The sequence below is a fragment of the Typopeltis vanoorti genome, chromosome 12 (genome assembly GCF_054136105.1).
Source record: "Typopeltis vanoorti isolate ZY-2024b chromosome 12, IOZ_Tvanoo_1.0, whole genome shotgun sequence".
In the NCBI taxonomy this organism is placed as follows: domain Eukaryota; kingdom Metazoa; phylum Arthropoda; class Arachnida; order Uropygi; family Thelyphonidae; genus Typopeltis; species Typopeltis vanoorti.
In genome coordinates this window covers 66,508,644-66,531,078 of record NC_143560.1, presented here as the reverse complement: position 1 = coordinate 66,531,078, position 22,435 = coordinate 66,508,644, and the positions used below count along the sequence as shown (strand labels likewise).

The window sequence follows — 22,435 nt, the reverse complement described above, 5'->3', positions numbered from 1 at the left end:
TAAGTGAACTCTCAGCCAGTGAATAGAAAATATTCAAGAGGAATGCAGTCATGAGTATACATATTCATACTCGAGGTAGAAAATATCAAAAATCTAAAATGTGGAAAGGAAGATGGTGTGGGTGATATTTGACCAGAAATGCTCAAATTTGAAAGTATTAATATTTTACAATAAATAACATAATTTCACATGTTATCATATGAAATAACATATGAAACTTCTGACTATACTACAAGGTGTCCCAAAATTCACGCAAGATTTAAATTTAGCGCCATTTGTGCGGTAAAGTGTTGCCAATGAGGAAAAAAAGACAGCGTGACAGCTGACAGTTCAGGGTTATTAAAAATGGAGCGCTACATGAAAGAACAACACATTTTCATTGTTGAGCAATATTTTAAAAATAATGAAGGTTTGGCAGCTACAGTTCGCAATTTTCGTACAAAATATGGTCGGAATAGTGATTTAACTTCATCAACTGTGAAAAGATTAATTAAAAAATTCAAGGAAACTGGATCAAGTGATCTTATACACTCTGGCCGTCCTTCAACAAGCCGTTCAACAGAAAACATCGAAGCAGTTTGTGAGAGTGTTGCTAAGAGTCCAGGAACATCAATTCGACACCGTGGTCTTGAATTGGGTATTTCGAGAAGCTCTCTACAGCGTATTCTCACGAAAGATTTGCATCTTTATGCTTACAAAGTTCAATTGACTCAAGAACTGAAGCCTACTGACCACACATAGCGAAGAGAGTTCATTGAATGGATTATGGAACAACAAGTGGATGCTTATTTTTCGAACAAAATCATCTTCAGCGATGAGGCTCATTTTCATCTTGATGGCTTCATTAATCGACAAAATTGTCGCATTTGGGGTTCAGAAAATCCACGAGTGATTGTTGAGAAACAAATGCATCCACAACGTGTCACTGTTTGGTGCGGATTTTGGGCTGGAGGCATCATCGGTCCATTCTTCTTCGAAAATGCGGCTGGTAAGGCAATAACAGTTAATGGTGCTCGCTATCACGACATGATAATCCAGTTTTTTGTGCCTAAATTGCAAGATATGGATGTGGACGACATGTGGTTTCAACAAGACGGTGCCACGTGCCATGCAGCCCGAGAAACAATTCAATTACTGCATGAGTCATTTCCTGGTCGTGTAATTTCCCGTTTTGGTGATCAGAATTGGCCGCCCAGATCATGTGACTTAACGCCGTTGGACTTTTTTCTTTGGGGTTTTTTGAAGTCTAAGGTTTATGCCAACAAGCCCACGACCACCCATGCCTTGAAGGAGGAAATTGAGCGCTGTATCAATGAAATTCAGCCACATTTATGCAAAACGGTCATGGAAAATTTCGACAAAAGAGTGCGTATGTGCCAGCAAAGCCGTGTAGGCCATTTACCCGATATGCTATTCCATGCATAACTCTATACTGTATACTTCATGAATCAATAAGAAATTACAATTTTTAATTAAAAATCTGTGTTTTCTATCAAAATTACTTCTTGCGTGAATTTTGGGACACCCTGTATATAGTCAGAAGGTCAAATTCTTGATCATGAAATAATATCTAATATTTTTTATGATGTGAAGAGCTGAGACATCTAATGAGATATCACTGGAAAATCTGTTTAAATTTATTTTTGGTTTTGATTTGACATTTTCTTTTCATCATTAAGCAAAAAGAGCAAAATGAATTTTGCTCTTTTTGCTTAATGCAAGAGTGACTTATCACATCAAATTTGGAAAAATTTTAGTAATAAATCTAAGTTTCTTTTTTCCTTTCAAGCTACTGATTTCACAAGTTATTGAGCATAAGCAAAACAACGTAGCCCACTGTTCAGGTATACCTGGATATTTGGTAAAGGCAAAAATTTCTTTTAGCCTTTTAAAGTGCATAGATATTAAAATGTTCATTCCTTGAAGATAGTAGTATGTAAACACAGTTGATTCTCACTTTAGCAAATACCACTATAAAAAAATCACTCAGCAAACTACTAAAAAAGTCCTGACTAATCCCCATAGGTATGTGATGTAATGCAAAAACTATAACAAAGTGTACCTTATGAGTTTGGTATAGTGAGAGTCTTCTGAACTAAATTTTTTCAGGGTTTTATCATTATTTCTGCTTACATATTTTTTATTCCAAATTCACATAATAAAAAATATGTGTAAACTTATGCATTCCAATAAAATTGAATCTTATTAGAATGAAAAAACTTCTAAGCCATTTTAAGTTATGATAAGAGGAAGTTGTATACCAGATTTGGTAACTAGCTCTTAATGTTTACTAGAAAGTTATTGATTAAACAATATCCACAAATTCTTTAAAAAAAGTATGCTTATGCAGATGCACACAGCCCTTGCTGCCTTTGATGTTTTCTCACTGTTAAAGGGCTTCTCTGTTAAGAAAAGTACAATCCAAGAAGTGAGAACTTTGTTGTTTCTGCCACAAAATGTAGAGTTCACTGCAATGGTTTGTTGATTTTTTTTTGTAAATTTGCATTTTTCTGGTTCAGCTTAATATAAATAGCTACATTTTATTATTATTATTATTATTTTTTTATTATAGAATTTCGAAAAACAGAAAGTCATTTTGCTTTTTAAAATTAAATTCTATAGAAAAGATGAAAGAGTAGCATAAGTGGGGAATTTATTAATTTTTTTAAGCCCTGAATAATAGGGTGTGTGTGTTCGTCCCATCTGTGAAAAGCTGTAAACTTATAATTTAGTATCACAGATGAACTGAGAATTAAATATTCTAGGATCCATGCTCTAGAAACACCATGAAACTTTTCAAGCTGCTGCACATACTCTTAGCCAGCCAGGCAAATGCAAAAAATAAAAAATAAAATAAATAAACAAACAAACAAATGGATGAATGAATGATTTTTTTTGTCTTCAATAATGTTGCCTATGTATGGCGACCTGGAAGCAACCTTCCAAATTCCAGTGATTGATTCCCTGAATAATTTTAAACAAGAAAAAGTATCAGCATTTTTTGAGGAACTTCATCAGCAGAGATTTGGTGAATGGAAGTAAAATGTTTTACAATTGACATTTTACAATTTGACTGCTAGTAACTGCAGCGCTTCCTGACTGTGTATGTATTTGCTCTGATTACATAGTCTAGTATGATTCTCAGAGGTATTGTTGGAGCTTGTAAACAGTTCACCAGTGCTGTTTGGTTGACTGTGTGCTTTTACTGAAATGATGCTGGCTAAGTTTTTAAATGAGAAATATACTGGTATCCACTTTGTGTATAGTTTTAGTTGGCAATGTGAAAGCAGCTATCAGGAATACTAACAACATCTTCCTGATCATATTATCCATAACTGACTAGTGTTTATTGAAATAAATCTATGTATACAGGAAACTGGATCATACAGTAGTGTATCTAAATATGATGTTAAGTGCCAAGTTCATAATAATGTTCTTCAAGTAATATAATGTATTCTTGGAACAGGCATTCACTAATTAGCCACATGCTTTGGATTTACTAAAAGAATTTTTATAGAGGGTGCTTCTCAAAGAGTGTTCCTATCCATATAATTTGCAGCTCATGTAAATGATGCCGATTATGAATTTCTTGAACTTTTGTTGTTGAGTGCTTGACAATCCTGTTGTGTGCAAAGCAACATTTCCTGAAGATGGAGCGAATAATACTCATATGAGAATTTATGAGATGGTGATAATCCTCATGCAACAGTTGAAATGAATTTCCATTGTTTTGTGTTTTGGTAAATGTATGGCATGGACTTTGGAACTAATTAATTGGGCTATACATGTTCAACAATACTCTCAGGGAAAATATACTTTTACTTTTGTTGACCTTCTGGAGGGTGTAACTATTTTCATCACAATGGAGATCTATTCTCTTTTTTCTAATAGGCTTCTAGTTATCTGAATTGTTGCTATCTCAACGGTAACAATTGGTTGAGATAGTCCTTACGGTTGGCCAGAGATCTCCCAACCTATTTTGATTATTGTATCTGGGGGTCATGTGAAAGTGTTATTGTATACTTAAAGAAAGTTAATGATAGGAATGCATTACATTAGTGAATTGTGCAGACAGCTTTTGACATGACAAGGCAATGGCAGAGCAAAAGTGAAGCAGTTATCACTACAGAATTGTAAGGCTGTATCAAATGATCTGAAATGTCGGTGGAATAACAAGTAATGCTTCTATTAGATGTTAATTAGTGGCCATTAATTCAAAAAAGGTTTTGCAGATCAGTAGAGCAAAATAATTTTTTCAGATGGAGTCAAAGCTTAATCTGTACAGCTTGAATGGAACTGTATGTCACATATAGACCTGCTGAAGTTTTTCATCAAGCCTATTTATAATTCAAATAAGTCATATTAGTTGTTTCTTGGGTAGTTTATTTAAAGTGCAAAGGGATTGATCAGATGTTTCTTACAAGGAACACTCAAAACTGGATGCTAACTTTCCAAAAAGAAGCTCGGCAGCCATAAGAGAATAATTTGGTGCATTTGAAAACTGTGTATTTCAGGGAAACTCTGCACCATGTCATTGAGGTAAGCAGTGCATTATACTGCCACTGATTACTAATAAAACTGCACATTATTTTCACATTCCCAGTAACATTTTATGCTTCTTCCTCTAGGCAAAAGAATGTCTGTAGAGTGCATGGTCTGGTAACAACCCATACCTTACTCATATTGAGTATTGATGACATTTGATGGGTGGAAGAATAAGGAAGAAGGCACCATGAATTAAAAGAGAAGTGCAAGAAACAATAATATGAGCATGGTGTGATAAACTCAGTGCCAAACATTGTATACAAAACATTTTTCAGCATGCTACAGAGGTGTCACATTTTATAAAGGTAAAAGGTGGCTTCATAAAAAAATAAATAAATAAAATAATATAAAAAATTCTGAAGAAACGATAGAGAAGATTTTGGTCATATAGAAATGTTGTATATTCTTATACAACATTTCTATATGACCTTTACTATTATATTTTATGTAGTAGTTGTATTTTCAGAATAAAATATTACTTAATTTATTATAAATCTCTTTATAAATGTGTGTTGTATTATTAAATTGATACTAGTGCTTTAATTTTAGATTTATTGAGCCTGATGAAGGTGAAGAAACATTTCGGATAAATCAAATGCAAATAGTAAATGCTGTTGATATCACGAGTGCAACTAAGGTGAGAAAGCAAATCTAAAGCTTAGTTTAATTACATTTTTTTTTTTAGATTATTGATATATTCTATATTTTGTGTATTTTATGAAATGCATACACTTAAATAACTTTATTCTATCAATCTGGCTCTACAAGTGATGCTAGTTGATTTTTGATGAAATTTTCTATTTTTTACATCTTTATTACAATTTGTTGAGTCATTTCAATTTTGGTTTCACCAGGACATTTTAAATCAGAGTTAGGATAAGATGTCATATTTGTAATAATTAATTACTGCTATAAATATAGGCTACTTATCTTGATCAATTGCTTCTGAAACTTCTGTGGATGGGTAATGTGTTGAATGTTTTAAGTCCAGTATATGTTCCACATAAAAACTGTTTGTTGAAGAGTTATTTTTATTGATTTTAAGTATCTGCTTGTTTCACATACATTATAGTACACTTCACCAGGAGAGTGAAATAAAAAAAAATTACCATGACTTGGTTAAGTAAAAAGCAGATTAATGGTAACAGTAACACAGAATATTTGAAAAAGTCTAACTGTTTTGCACATGTGTTTCACATTGTACCATGGTAGGACTAGTGATGCGAGGAGTAGAGCGTCTGAGAGCTATGTGCACTAGGTTTGGATGAAAGATGTCCAGACCTGATGTAGGATCGTGCCTTGTTTCTTGTTGCATTGATTTGGATTTTCTGATATTTTCATTCACTTCTTGAATATTCTGAAAAAGGAATTGTAATCATTATAGGCTATTTTTGGAATTTGCTATGCAGACTAGATAAAGCGGTCAGGAGAAATACCTACATTAGAACACATAAAATAGGCTGAGATAAAACAAAAAAACGTGAGTCAGTACTACCAGTGCATACAAAGACAAATCAGCTACTGTCGTAGCATGCACAAATATTTTGCATTGATTACAGTTTTTTGTCAGAGCATTCAGAGCTGGCTTAGTTGGTTGAGTGGTTAGCATATCTGTTCTCCAGCCAAAAGGCTGTGGTTTTGAATACTGCTATGTTTGTGATTGTCTGCGAAAATACTAGTGCTGGGCAGTAGATGGCGTTTGTGTAGATGGTGCGGTTTGCCATAGTTGGTGGATTGAGTGGTGGAGACAGAGAGTTGTTGAGTAGGTTCCCTCCCTTGATGCTGGACTCCTTGGAGAGGTCACGTAATAATAATAATTCATAAAATCATTGGAAATGTTAACAAAACCCAGATCAGTATAACAAGAAACAGGGTGTGATCCTATATCAGTTGTGGTTATCTTTCATGAAAAACCTGGCTGACTCAGATGTTGGAAACTCTACTTATCATGTTGTTAACCATCATAATTCAAAGTGAATTGCACACGTTAGTAGTCTTTTTCAAATATACTCTATTAATGTTGATTTTCTTGTTGTTCAGCTCAGTCATTAATTTGTTATTTCACTGTAATTTCCTGATGAGGTGTATAATATAGATCTCATCTTCCTTTTACCCTCTTTTACCTTGTGGTTTATTAATCATCGGACCTGGAACCATTCACAGGATAAGGTGATCAGCCCTATGCCCCGCTGTATCCTATGTCCTGTAGTGTTGAGTTCTCAAGGCCGGTTTGCCTGCTTTGCGGGATGAAAAACCCCAGGATAAACTGGGGAAAAAATCATAAATAAATATATAATACAAAATTTATAAGAGACCTTTCCTGGGCAGACACAATATGAAAACAAAGAAAAAAATTAATTCCGATGATGAAGCCAAACAAAACGTAGATTCGATATCATTAAGTGCTTTATTAATCCCTATTCAAATTCTCTCAGCATACTTTGATTCTTATATATTCATAAAATATATAAAATTAATTTTATATATTTTATGAATTTAAGGATAGCACAATAGTGCTTGCCTTGGGGCAGAATACATTCCAACAGTGGTCCTAAGTCTCCTTATAAACATATAAGTTATTATCTCCTTAAAACTTAAATAAAAACATTAAGTTTTAAGGAGATAATATTATTTACTTATTTATAATATTTATATTATGGTTATAATATATTCTTTCTCTCTCTCACACTCACACGCATGTGTGCACACACACACATACACACACACACACACACACACACACACAGATTGACTGTTCAGTTAACCAATTGATGGCACTATTTGGGAGTAAGTGGGACAGTCATCACTGATATGATGCATAGTCTGCACAGACTACACATATACAAAAGAGTCTGAAATTCCCCACAGATGTAGTAAGTGGGCACAGCAGTCTTGACCGACCAGTCCTAAATCTGTTTAGCTGGCTCCAGAGGTATCAAGATAGATTAAATCCTGGAATCTTGACATTTGGATTTATGATCAGGTATTTGTTTGTCATTGCAGGGTGGTGGAGTGGCTCACAGATTGGCTCTCAAATCAAAATGCCACAGAACCCTAAGACGACAATGTAATATTGTATCCTATTAAATAGGCATGTCCTGGGGAGGTATCCACAGATCAACCACAGCAACTGTCTCCAGGTAAGGTGCAGCTGCACGGCTGTTCGCTCCATTTCAGGAATGGCCTCTATTTCAGCGATTGATGATAGTTTGCACTGTACCCTTGCTAGGAAGTAGCAACTTCTGACTAATAACCTACCTACCTTGGAGTCCAAAGACAACAATGACAGGAATGACAACAGTGGTATCCTGGACACTACAAGAAATGAGCACACACTCTAGTTTGAATGTTGCCCAGGTCAACAAGGTTCACATCCATAGTTTAGGCAGAGGATTATGTTTAAAAAAAAAAAAGTTCACTGCAGTCGCCAAATCATATCATCATCATCATCATCAAATTCCTGCCATGTACCCTCAAGGGGTGTACAGGATATGACAGTACTACATGAAAAATATACATAATTACTAACTTCCTATCTACAATTTTCCTCCAGATCAGTCTGTTACTTGTCAAGACTCCAACATTATCAGATCTTATATTTCTATCGTCTAAGGCACTTTGTACTGTATCAATCCACCTATATCTTGGTCTTCCTCTGGGTTCTTTTCCTGCCAACTTGGCAGAGAACACTTGTTTTGCTAATCTTTCCTCTCCCATTCTATTTAAGTGACCATACCACAGTTCTTTCCTAATATCCTCATTTTTAATATGATATTGCCATTGATGCCATCTGTTCACGCCTCTAATCTTTCTCAGGACTCTCATATCTGCAGTCTCTAGTCTTTGGTCAAGTGTTTTACTTCTGACCCAGCTCTCAGATCCATAAGTTAAAACTGGTTTGAACACTGTCTTGTATACAGCTAATTTAGTGTTCCGACTAATTTCTCTCTTATTCCATATGAATTTATTCAATTGACTTCCCACCATACCAGTTTTGCTGATTCTGTTGTCTATTTCTATATTTAATTTACCATCTTCAGTAAAAATCGTGCCTAAGTAGCTGAAATGTTTTACTTGTTCCACAGGTTCTCCATTCACAACACAGTTGACATTTTCAATGATTCTCTCTATTTTCATTGTCTTTGTCTTTTTATTGCTGACCTTCATACCATATCTATTACAACAGCAATTGAATTTAGTCAGAGAATCCTGCAGACTTGTAGCGGATTTATTTAGAAGTATAACATCATCCGCATAAAGCAAAGCGCTGACATTAACATCTTCAATTTTGATATCAGGTTTAATACCACTTTCCTTCATAATGTGATCCATATAGATAATGAATAACAGAGGGGATAATGTACATCCTTGTCTCACACCAGATTTAACATTAAACCATCTTCCTGTACTTCCTTCAATTCTAACTGCTGACTTACAACTCAAATAAAGACTAAGTATTGCTTGATATAATGCCCCATCGACACCATATAACTGCAGCGTATTGAATAGCTTCTCTCTTGGCACCTTGTCATATGCCTTTTCCAAATCGACAAAACTTAAATACAGATCTTTGTTATATTCCCATGCTTTCTCGACTATTTGTCGTAAAGTGAAGATCTGATCCTGACAGCCTCTATTTGGCCTGAATCCAGCTTGTTCTTCACCAAGCTTTTCCTCCACAATTCTTCTCAACCGTTTCTCTAGTATACTTGCATAGATCTTGCCAGGAACACTCAGTAGGGAAATACATCTGTAATTCTCACATTCAGTTTTATTTCCCTTTTTATTTCCATCAATCATCTTAAAAATCCATAAAAACAACATCTGGAATTGCCTGATTATCCTCCAGCTGAATGTTGAGAGATTTACTAGATCAAAATCAGAGATACTAAATAATATCCTTAGCAGTCACAAAGAAGTCTTCTTGTTGTGCTACAAGTAACTCACCACACCTCACAAGAAAATATTATCATTCCTGGCTACAGGCTTCTTACTGATAAACCTGATGATAGACATGGCCTAGTGATCTACACAAAAGCACATCTGGAAAGCATCTATGGGGCATTCACAAAGTGACTTTTTCTTTGGTATCTACTTGCACAACTTAATATATCCTCTTAACATATTTGGCTTGTTATGTGTTTATGATTAAATATGGCTAATCTTGTTATGTGCTAAGTCATCTATCATATAAGCATCATTTCCCCTAATTTTACAAGTTCTATCTCTGGGACTATATATTTTATGTGTCACTGTGATACATAATTGAAAACTATGTCTTTCTTTTTTCTTATGTATTTTATTAACAAAGTGTGTGTGTGGGTGTGTGTGTGTGTAAACAACATGTAAAATAAAAATTATATTAAATATATATATCAACAACATATAAAATTTAAAAATTATATTAAAACTATTGTGACAAATGTGTACACACACATTTGAATTCTAAACACATTGGGTCAGGTGTTTTCTAACATTAATTCACAAGGTTCAGAAGGTATATATTTGGTCAAAGGATCAAAGAGACAAAAGAAATTAGTAGGAAAATTTGGCTAATTTTGTTCTTGAAGCTCAAAATACATATTCCTCATTGATCCTTAAGTTTCTTTTTTTTTTTTTTTTTTTTTTTTTTTTAATGGGAGTTCTCTAAAGGAAATAGCAACAAATCCCTCTGCCCACAGTTACACAAGAAATCGACAATTCATACCTGTATCTTTAGCTGAATATGTCTGACTGCAAACATATTCAGTTTCTATTTAAGTAGGTGCCAAAAGCATTAATAGTTTATTTCATAAACTTGAACTATCCAGCAGTGAAATAGAATACAACTATGTTGAAATATTCCTGAATTTTTACTTGACAGTTATCAGTACCATAAACAGAGAATCGATTTCTTTCCAATCATCAAGCAAAATTCGTAACTTTGAAGATAAATTAACTTCATTCTCATTAATTGTTTTCTTTCTTTTTTTTAAAGGAATTAATTATAACTCCCCTTTTCCTTTCTCCTATAACTTTTTTTTTTAAACTATCTCTCTCTTTCTAACAGATAAGCTTAGGTGTTGATGGTTATTCATGACTTATTTTTCATGGTATTAACAACACCACAAACACTTTTATCAACAAAGATGTTTTATTAACACTTATATTTCACTGATTTTCAACTCTGCATCATCAGAGCACGACACACTTGTAAACGTGACAGTGAGTGAATGAAACAATATAATATAAAATAGGACTTTAGATCTTTTGTCTTTTGCAATTATATTGTTTCACTCACTCACTGTCGCGTTTACAAGTGTGTTGTGCTCTGATGATGCTGAGTTGAAAATCAGCGAAATATAAGCGTTAATAAAACATCTTTGTTGATAAAAGTGTTTGTGGTGTTGTTAATACCATGAAAAATAAGTCATGAATATCTCTCTCTTTATCTATTCTTTTTCTCATGCCCATTAGCTGTTTGCTTCATACCATAATATATCATACATTCTATTTTCTGTTACTTGTGACTGTATGAATGATGCCGCAACAGCGGTTCAGTAATGGTGGACAGGATGTGTTAGTGTACTTAAGATTGCACTTATTTTCCACATGATGCCTATTTTATTTGTTTTTCAGCATTTTTCTTTGTATTCTTTAAGGGAACATGCTAATTTATTTACTAGTGACTTTCAGTATGATTTTATTCGATTTCTGATTTCTTTCAAATACTCTGAATTCTATTATGTGTTTATATTTTTAAAAATTTTTGTTTGTAATAGAAAAGATCAGAAGAACAAGGCACTTGGAAGATGTATGATTAACTGAGAGAGATAATTTATTCTTTAACTGAAAGTAAGAGGGTTGATTGTTCACTGGTTGTATGAAGTTTGCATGAACTGGTTTGTTTGTACTTAAAAAAATTTGATCCATGCTGGATTCAACATTGCTCACGTTTTTTAAGTATTTTAGAAATCTGCATATATACTTTTAATCTATAAGATAGTGATTCAACAAGTTACTGGTCAATAACTTGTTGAATCACTATCTTGATTCAGCTAACTGTTCCTCACATGGTACTTTTGATATTATCCACTTCTTTTCTTGTAGCAAGGCTTATACGTTGGTCATATATAACTAGTAATTAACTTAAGGAATTTACAACATATAAAACAGATATTAATTAAAGGAAACTTTAACGAATACCTTCAATATTTTGGCAACATCACGTTGCCATCTTCAGGAACATACAGATATGGTATGTGCACGCAGGCACTAAAAAAACCCAAATATGGAAGAAGGCAAGAAACTAATATTGTTCCTAAAGTTCTAATGGTGCCCCCCTAGTGGGCTAATTGGGTTGTCTTGGCCATTGGGCTGAAGTTCTCATGATGTAAGTCTCCCAAATTTGGGGCAGTCTCATGCACCCAAATTTGTTGAGGTTTGGAACGTTTTTTACTTGTATTTGCATTTATTACTTTATTTCTTTCGATTTCTGATTTCTTTCAAATATTCTGAATTCTTTTATAGTTTGCCTACCGTTTATGGATCTCTCCTTGGCATTTTGCCAAGAATAGTCGATTCATGCTGAAGGGGAGAAAGAAATGAAGGATGTATGAATTGGTCGCCAATATGCGAAATCACGTGCTTTCTTGTCTGTCGCTGTACTAGTACTAGCTTGATTTTTGTTGTCGCTTTTTTGCATTATTTTTTTATTATTAATTTGTATGATGGATCCTGTACAGTCAACAAGTTATGTTGTTAAACGTTCAGTAGCTCTTGCAAAAGAATATTGAATAATGTGCTGACATTCTGCGAAAAAGAATCGTCTCCTTGTTCCCCTTTCTCAAGTCATAAAACATGCAAGTGCAATTGTGGGCTTATCGGGGTCGACTGTTAAAAGAATTTGTAGGGAATCAAAAGGTGAAGGTAAGCCAAAATTTAAATCTCCTAAAAAAACCGCCAGAGTAAAGAAAACCATCGAAACCATAGCTTCGAATGATTTTGATGTAGACGTTATAAGAAGAACTATTCACAAATTTTACGTGGTCGAGAAAAGAGTGTCAACTGTTCCGAAATTGATTCCTGTGCTTAAAGAAAAAATTAATTTTCCTTGGAAAAGAGAAACTTTAAGGAAAATACTTCGTGAAATTGGATTTTGTTTTAAAAAGTCCCAGAATAAAAGGAAACTTATCATGGGGCGAAGTGACATTGTTTTATCTAGAACGCAGTATTTGAGAGCAATAAGACGTTTCAGGGAGGAGAAAAGACCGATTGTGTATCTAGATGAAACTTAGATTGATAGTAATTTAACTTATGGAAAATGTTGGCAGTCTAAAGAAGAATGTGGAGTGCTACAAACTGGAAATGCCACGCGTCGCATAATAATTGTGTGTGCAGGTGGAGAAATGGTTTTTTTTTACCAAATTCAAACTTACTATAGAAAGCCAATTACCATAGGCAAATGAATTCTATGATCTTCGAATAGTGGGCAGAAGAAAAGCTGATTCCAAACCTTCCTAAAAATGCTGTTGTTATAATTGATAATGCTTCATATCACTCTATTCGATTAAATAAAGTTCCAAATTGGCCTAATAAGAAGCAAGTTTTTATGGATTGGCTCTCTGCAAATAACATTTCTCATTCCCCAGATATGCGAAAAATTGAATTGCTTAATTTGGTTCAAAAGAAACTCGCCCACAACTAAACTATATAAATTCAACACGATGCTCAAAGAGCATGGATTTCTAGCTTTGAGACTACCACCATATCATTGCAATATTAATGCTATTGAGTATGTTTGAGCAGAAGTGAAAAGTTTCATTTGCCATCTCAACGTAACTGGAGATATCGACATGTCGAAACTTTTTAAGCTTTCAGAACAGGCGATTGAAAGTATTACAGTTCAAAACTGGGGAAAATATTGCTTTCATGTCACTTCATTGGAAAATATATATTGGGACAGAGACAGAATTATCGAAGAATTATGCGAACCTTTGGTGATCAGTTTAAGTGAAAGTGATGGCGATTCGGACACCGATTCAGGTGACCCTGAAGATTAAAAGGATTTGATAATGGTATTTTTTCCAACCTTTTTTTGCATGGGTTTGCTAAAAGAGTCACAACAAGTCATAAATAATTAATCAGTTTAGAACATTAAAGTGTCTCAGTTCTCTCAACTGCAAGTTTAGAATATCTAAGTTCATTTGAAATAATTTCTGTTTTTCTGTATAATTATTTTTATTTTATAGAAATCTTTCTTAAAAAATAAACTTAGTTAAATTTTTGTTTTATGCTATACCTTTTTTAATTTTGTTAATACTCTACGTACATTTTTCCAACTGTTATACAAGCAAAATAGTTACACTTTAAAAACTACAATATTCGTAAAAGAAAAGCTAAATTTTCTGACCTGTAATAATAAACAAACACATCCCAGAAGACAGATTGATTATCCTATTATCAGAATGGATTCTCCTTTTTCTGACATGCGCAGAAGTGTCGAGGGACCTCTAATCGGTGGGCGAACTATATCCTTTTTTTCTTGGAGTAAAATTTCTTAGGAGCAGTGTATAATTTATATGTAGTAAAGTTTTAATCACTGTTTCTGAGGATGATTTGTCTCTCTGATTTCATCCAGTCTCGCTCTTCATTGCGAAGAGTGGGACTGGATAATATGCTGACAAGTGGGGCTGGATGGAATCAGAGATATGCTATTTTCAATGCTCTGAATGATAATTGAACAGGGATAAAAAGAAAGGATTTATAGATTTTATTTCTTCATGAGAAATAGCCTGAGTGGATTACAAAGTCATATAAGCTGTATCATCAAGAAATTGAGATGTAATATGTTGGCTGAAGGAATGTTTATAAATAACAAAGTGATGTTAAAAACAATCATTTTATATTTCCCATTCAAATATTGATCTTTAACTTTAGATGGGAAGTAGGTTGTGTTCCTTATATCAGATCTTAAATGATACATGAGGATCATTCAAGATCTGATATAAAGAATACAATTTAAGTATTCTCAGTTAGCATAGAAGGAATTTCTATGATATCCGAGGATATTTATTTAACACAGACTATTAATAGTTCTAGTCAATTTGCTAGGATGGCAACGGAAAACTACAACAACAAAAAACAGAGGAAGATCCCAAGATGTGGGTGGATTGATATAAGAAGTACTACCTTAGAAGACCAAAACATAAGATCTGATGATATTGGAGTCCTGACAGTCAACAAATTAATTTGGAGGAAAATTGTTTGGGGAAGTTAGTAATGATTTAAACTTTTCATGTAGTACTATCATAATATCCTCTTTATCTGCCCGAGGGTAGTGCATATCAGGTGTTAGATGATAATGCGAGGCCAACAGTTTGCTTACTGGAGAATTGAAGTGGAATAGGATTTCTGAATTATCAAACTCTTGACCTACCCATGTTAATAATACTAATGTACTATAGTTTAACACCTTTTGTGGGCAAGGTTCACATAAAACAATTGAAAGGCTGTTAAACTAATGTACATTAGTATGATTAATAGGTAGGTCAAGAGTTTAATAATTCAGAAATACTTGACAAGAAATTATATCGCTTAATCTTTATTTAAATTTTTTTAATGCATTTTCCACCAATGGAAGGTTGTAAACCTGTAGTACATAGTACTGTGGATAAGCTAAGGATTTTTTTAAAATCATTTTTTATTTATTTTTAACCCTGCTCTAGATTAAATATACAAGCACTTCAGGCTTCCAATACTGACCTCTTATTGACAATTAGATCTATTGTTGACTAATTAGTGTCATTTTTCAGTTTAAGCAGAATTTAAGCCTGACAAAGTTAGGCACAAGTTTTGCTTTTCAAAGATACTTCTGGCATAATTATTACTGCAAAACACATAAACAAAAGATGTGAAAACAAGTTTTATTGATCATAAAAAAAAAACATTTTCATGTGAAAATAAAATACTATTCATCTTGAATGTTTCAACAAGGGTGAACTTAAAATTAAATAATAATATTACAGATATAAATGTATTTTAAAATAAAAGAAAATATTTACTTTTAAGTATTAAAATCTCCCAAACAAAATTAGAGCTTCAGCACTCTCTTTTTTAAACAAACATTCATAGTAAAAATTTCTTCATTGAATCAGGTATATCTTTCCATCATATCCAACTTATATGATTTCCTGTGGTAGATATATCATTGCTATTTGCCAAGTCTCTTTTCTATCTAATGACCTGTTTATCCAAAATATGAAAGTAGCACTTTCAAAGTATATATCATAGTATTAGTCACTATTAAAAAATATGGAAAATATGATGCATTGTTTGGTATCATTTATTATATCACAAAAATTTTTATTTCACAAATATTTGTATAGTAGTTCTATTAAATACATATTTTGCAATTTAATTTTTGCTGCAGAGATTTGATCTTGAGCTAACCCAATTTGGACCTTATAGGATGAATTACTCTAGAGATGGGAGGTAAGTATATAAACAAAAACAACTTATATTCTTCTGGATTTAATGTAATATTTAACATAATTTTCATAATTAATAAAAAATTCCAGATGTTTGCAATAGAAATCATATAAACATTTATTAGATAAGTGGTATCCATGTAAGGAATTTCATATAATTATTAATTACTGAATTCTAATTATTAAGTTAGATAACTGGAATAATCCGACTAGGGTGGGGAGAAAAAGAATCATAAGCTGAACTAAAGCCGGCAGAGATCAAAAGTGGTATGCTGCTTCATGTACTTGTTATTGCGTTTATGTAGGTAGCAGTTGTACAGGATTTAACAAATACTGTAGCCACATTAAGTTACTTTTTTATTCTTAATAAAATTTATAGCAGCTACTTTTCACGTGCTTATATTAAAAAGAAAAGGATTTTAATATACAGTAACATAACAGTATTATCTGACATCTTTATTATCTTTTATTATTATATGAAAATATAATAAGCTACCATTTGTGTAGCTTATTATATTTTCTTTTTTATATTATGTTACCTTTCTTTCCCCATTCACTTAATCCAAAAATAATAATAATAAAAAAAAAAAAAGGATGGGACATCATTATGGTGGAATGTTACAGATATTATCATGATGCTCATTGTTTACCTGACAATCACACCACCACCACCACTACCACCCTTCCCAATGGTATGGCATCCACAAAGAGCCAAAGCTGTGTTGAAAAGTTGAAATTGAACTCAGGAACCTTCGCAACGCCTTTTATAGTCAATGGCTGCAGCCCATATAAAACAGATAAAGTACTGCAAGCATCCCTCCTACACCCGACACATAGGATCACAGCAAAACTATTCCCATTGTCATATGTTAAGGATACTTTAGAAAAAATAGCCAAAGTTCTCTGCAAATATGATGTCCATGCCACTTTCAAAACTTTCATTCCATTAGCTTTTTTTATTTTTAATTCTTCACGTTGTGGTACCCTAATGCTAAGGCAATAACTAGCACACATCAACTGTATGCACATGCACGCCACATGCTAAGTCAATAACTTGACTTAGCATGTTATTGCCTTAGCATTAGGGTACCCTAGGTACCCTAATGCTAAGGCAATAACTAGCACACATCAACTGTATGTACGTATGTTGATGAATGCTTTATAAATACGTCGAGCCTAACCAACAGTTTCCCTAAGTTTCCTGTTCATCATTCGCTGATGCATAAAGTCTTACAATGCTGATGAATTATAGGACTTTATACCCTACGTCTCTATTTGAGATGGTTATAGCAAAAAAATCAGTAGCAAGCTATATTCCTCTGCACAACATACGGCCCACAATGCTATTTATTTTGGCCCGTCTGCCTGATTGAAATTATTTAATCATACGGGGAATATGAAATTAGACAATTTTTTCCTAGCATTGAATTAAATTTTTACTAAGACTCTGCATGTTTACATCATGCGATTAATGTCACAATCATGTTTCTTTCAACTCGACAATAAATTGCATTTGGAGTTATTCGCACTGTCATATTTAATAACAAATTAATTCAATCGCTTCACAGTTTTGTCGCTAGTGTCGCTGCGGGGAAATTCAAAGTTACATCTTGGTGATAACGACTTGATGTCTACGAACGAGAATGAATCGTATTACACAAAGTTGGCCATGCCTTGACTGGCTTTGGCAGTGTAGTGGTTGGTTGTAGCTGGAGCAATACATTACATAACTGTTATCATAACCTGCATTATTGTGAGTTTTTCATCATTATTTTTTTGTAATTAATTTTGTCAATCTTGACACAATGAGCTTAAGTAAAAAGCATAAAATAGATTCGGAACATCGAGCATTTAACCCTGAGTGGACAAACAAATATTTTTTTACGCTGTTTAAGGACAAAATAGTGTGCATTGTTTGCCGGGAATCTATCGCTGTGCCGAAAGAGTACAATCTGAGACGTCAGATTGTACTCTATTTTTGGAATCTCAAGAAGATATGGAAAAATTCTCAGAAATTATGGATGAAGAATGGAATCAAGATTTATTTTTCTTGTGTGACATTTTGGGTCACCTGAATGACCTTAACTTACAGTTTCAAGGAAAAAATGAGTTTGTTTTTCAGTTAATGTCTCTTATAAAGGCATTCAAAATGAAATTAAGTTTGTTTGAAAATCAACTTGCTAAGGGGGATATGTCACATTTCTTAACTTGTTGACAGAATATTCCATCAGAATATCATTCAGTGGTGGGTGGAAAATATAAGAAGCACATATCACTTCTAAGTGAGGAGTTTCAGAAAAGAATGCCATTGAGTAATGAAGATGAAGTCTGCATAAAAGTGATTGTGGATCCATTTTCTGTCGAAGCAGGAAATCTACCTGTCGAACTCTAGATGGAAGTTATTGATCTCCGGTGTTCTGAAAACTATCGGGTCAAGCACAGGAAGAGTACTTTACAAGAGTTTTATTCTATTCTGGATCAGGATAAATTTAAAAGTTTGTTGGATACTGCCTACCAGGCATTTTGTATGTTTGGGAGCACATATACTTGTGAACAAACATTTTCGGTCATGAACTTGAACAAAACCAAACAGTGTTCATCTTTAAGTGATATCAATTCAGAGTCCATATTAAGAACGACCAGTTCAAACATGACACCAAACTTTGATAAAATACTGGCAACAAACAAATGCAATGTGTCACATTGTGACATTCAGTCACTGATATTTCACTGAGAATAAGTGATATTCTCAGTGAAATTATTAGTAAACTTGGTGTTTATGTTTAAATGGTTTTTATTGAGAAATTTTGCAGCTGTATCTGTTTGTAAATAATTTTGATTATAATTTTAACTCCCTAAAAAATTTAAATATGCATATTAATTAATATTTACTGTAGACCTACTAACAAATTTACTTAAGTTTAGCTGCAGTGGACTAGTCTAAGTTCAAGGTCTGAAGTGATCTGTCCTTGGTCAGGTGGTCCAAGTTGGGTTTGGCCCTCAAAGACAATCAAGTTGTGCAGGCCTGCTCTAAACAAAGTTTTTTAATACCTGGATTAGAAGCACAATCCGTGTGTAGAGGCTTAAGTGCTGTGAGGACATCATGTTGGAGGCTTAATGGATTGTATACAGCACTCAGAAAGGGTTAAAACAAAATTTAATTTTATTCCGTTCTATTCTACATAAGATCGGCTCCCTCCTCTCTGTGCCTGGAGTTTATAAAGTACCCTGTTCCTGCAAGCTGGCATACTTTGGACAAACAGGCAGATCAACAACCATCCACCTGGAGGAACACAAGTTCTTACATCTGCAACCACGACTATGGTCAGTCAGGCCTGGCTGACCATGTCTTAGATACAACCCACAGAATCACATGGAAAAAAACCACCATGCTCCACCACAACAAATTCAAAAAAGAGAGGTTATTTTTAGAATCAGCAGCAGCTCTCAGAAATCAACCAAATCTTAATAAATATGGTTGCATTAAGTGTCGCATTGTGACAAATCTTAATAAATATGGTTGCATTAAGTGTTACATTGTGACATTCAGTCACTGATATTTCACTGAGAATAAGTGATATTCTCAGTGAAATTATTAGTAAACTTCCTAAGATTTGGGAAACACTTATCATCAGAGATCCCATCTTACATTCCAGGCCACCTACAACCATTCTTAGAGGATGCTCCACCTAGATAGGACTTTAGAGTCACCCACGTGATTGGGCTTAGTATTGTGTGGTATTTGTGAAGATGTTACATTAGAACCACAATAATTTATCATATCTTCATTTATCTAATCAAGGTCTCAGTTCAATCCACAGACTTCAATATCCAGAACTAGAACACTAGCATCTCTTCGATACCAAAAGATTTTTCGATACCAGGCTTTCTTATGCCTACCTCAGTCCTGATATTTGGCTCCTTTCTGACCAACCTTCCTTTGTGTTCTAGTCAGTTCTTTATGATGGCACATATTGCATCATGTCTTTTAACTCTAATGTTATGAGCTCTAAAGCAACATTGAGATATATGTAAGTCTCTGAACCCATATCTAGCATTATTACATGTAGTAACTATATTATGCCTACCACAAGCTTATGAGTCTTGGTAGAAAAGGCATTTATCCTAGCCCTGACTAGATCTATATAATCCCATCCAAGCAAAACATTCTTGTTCCTTCATGGACCCAAAGATGTCGAGACAGAACCCTCTCTGTACCACTAAAGGACTTCCTGTCGACAGCAAGATATATAGAAGTCTTCCCATCTCTTCCTTTCAATTAGAAAGGAAGAGACAATTAGTTAGAAAGTTAGAAACAATATGCATTCCATTATCAAAAGTCCAACGTAGTGTTTAAGTTAATTCTTGTTGAATCAAAGGAGTTCTAAAGGCAGCTATGGTAAAAGATGAATGTTGGAGTTTATTTAACCTTAGATATTATATGTGAGGAACAATCCATCTCATTGCAGGAATCCCCAATCCATCAGATTTAATGGCTGTATGAGGATAAGCAAATGGAACATCATGTGGTAGTCGCAGGCAAGATCTAACTGCTTGATGTACTTGTTTATCTAATCTATTCAGGCTAGTCAAAGTTGGTTTTCCTAATACTAAAGAATGGAATAATTTAGTAATCTAAAACAAAACCTAAAATGTAACCTAAATTTTTCCAGAAATAATACCTGGAATAATTTAGCCTCAGTATTGCATTTAATAATGCAATAAGGCTTCAAGTCTACGCAGTTAGCCTAGTGGCTGTGCGCTTCACAACCATATGCCTGTGGAAGGAGTGTCCTAGGTTCGATTCCCGTCAGCGATGTGAGGAGCTGAAGGATCTTCCTCAGCCATAGCCAAGTTAGCCAGGCTTATCCACGGTTAACTTGGCTATGGCTAAGGCTAACATTTTACATTAGATTTTACTGTACTGTAAAAATCAGTAGAGTTTTTACTGTACAGTAGAAACTCTACTGGTTTTTTCTCCCAGTTTATCCTGGGTTTTTCATCCCACAAAGCAGGCAAACCGGCCTTGAGAACTCAACACTACAGGACATAGGATACACCGGGGCATGGGGCTAACCACCTTATCCTGTGAATGGTTTGAGGTCCAACGATTAATAAACCCTAGACACTGCAAGGTAAAAGAAGGCATAAAGAAGATGAGATGAGATAAGACTTCGATGGACTTTATGAAGCTTATCCAGAAATATTGAAAGTTGACTCAACCAATGTCATCGTCCAGCAGCTGAAAACATTAATCCCAAGTACTGCCACTTGTCTACAATACCAGTAGGTTTAAGAAGGTGGCTGGAAACATTAAAGATGTAATCTTGGAGTTTCATTTTCCAGTCATGACCTGATGGTAAAAGGCTTGTCTTCATTAATAGCAAGACCTCTGGGAATAAAATATTGAGCAGTATAGTCTAACTCCTGAAGACCCATCTTAGTTTCAGCAACAAGCATCAAATCATCTGCAAATGCCATCGCATTTATTTGGCATCCATTCAAATTAAAACCAATATATGGTGGCATGTCTGAGAGGTTAGCCTAGTGGCTATGCGCTTCGCAACCATATGCCTTGGGAAGGAGTGTCCTAAGTTCAATTCCTGTCGATGATGTAAGGAGCTCAAGGATCTTCCTCAGCCATAGCCAAGTTAGCTGGTCTTGGGCGTGGACAGCAGGGTTTTTCTCCTCAGTTTATCTCGGTTTTTTTTCATCCTGCAAGCAGGCAAGCCAGCCCGTGAACATACACGGATACAGTCACGAATATCGTCATTAGGGAATGCAGCAGAGGAGCGGCAAACCAGCTGCATTAACAAGCCAGTAGCCCCTCATTAGGAGGGGACTCAACGCGTCCTAGGACGGACGAGAAGGATAGGATATGGTGGCATAGATGAAAGGAAGCCATCAACAACAATATTAAAGATAAATGATGATGATGAGGCGGGATCTTGTCTAATGCCATGTACAGAAGGAATAAACGATGCTTTATTTCCAATACTAATTGTAATGGATGACTTACTATATAACTCACAAACATAATCTTTAAAAAGAACAGGACAACCAATCCTTGAAAGTGCTTCAAGAATAACAGTATGGGATATGCTGCCAAAAGCTTTCTGTAAATCAGGAATGCAATCATAAGTGGAATTCACAATCAACGAGCTTCAGAAATTAAGGTGGCTAATATGATGATATTTTTGGCACATTCATCAGCAGGAATGAAGGCTTTTTGCTTAACATATGAGGAAATATCTTTTGTAAAAACTCTAACAATATTTTGGAGAATAGTTTAAGAAATATGGGAGCTATAGTAATAGGTCTGTATTGAGACATATGAGTAGACTTTGATTTTTTAAAGATGAAAATGGTCCTTGACTTTTTAAGCAATGGAGAAATATGATTAATAAACAAGAGAAGATTCA

At 34.2% G+C, this 22,435-nt stretch overlaps 1 protein-coding gene across 5 annotated transcripts in view; it reads left to right on the top strand.

Moving 5' to 3' along the window:
- The window catches only part of LOC150100851 (WD repeat-containing protein 46), a 240,227-nt gene that overhangs the window by 98,312 nt on the left and 119,480 nt on the right, over nucleotides 1-22,435 (top strand). For all 5 annotated transcript variants that reach the window (XM_090401124.1, XM_090401126.1, XM_090401123.1 and 2 more), the window contains 2 exons: nucleotides 5,095-5,182; nucleotides 15,956-16,017. In XM_090401124.1, the coding sequence (XP_090257250.1) occupies nucleotides 5,095-5,182; nucleotides 15,956-16,017 (150 nt within the window). The remainder of the gene's footprint in view (nucleotides 1-5,094; nucleotides 5,183-15,955; nucleotides 16,018-22,435) is intronic.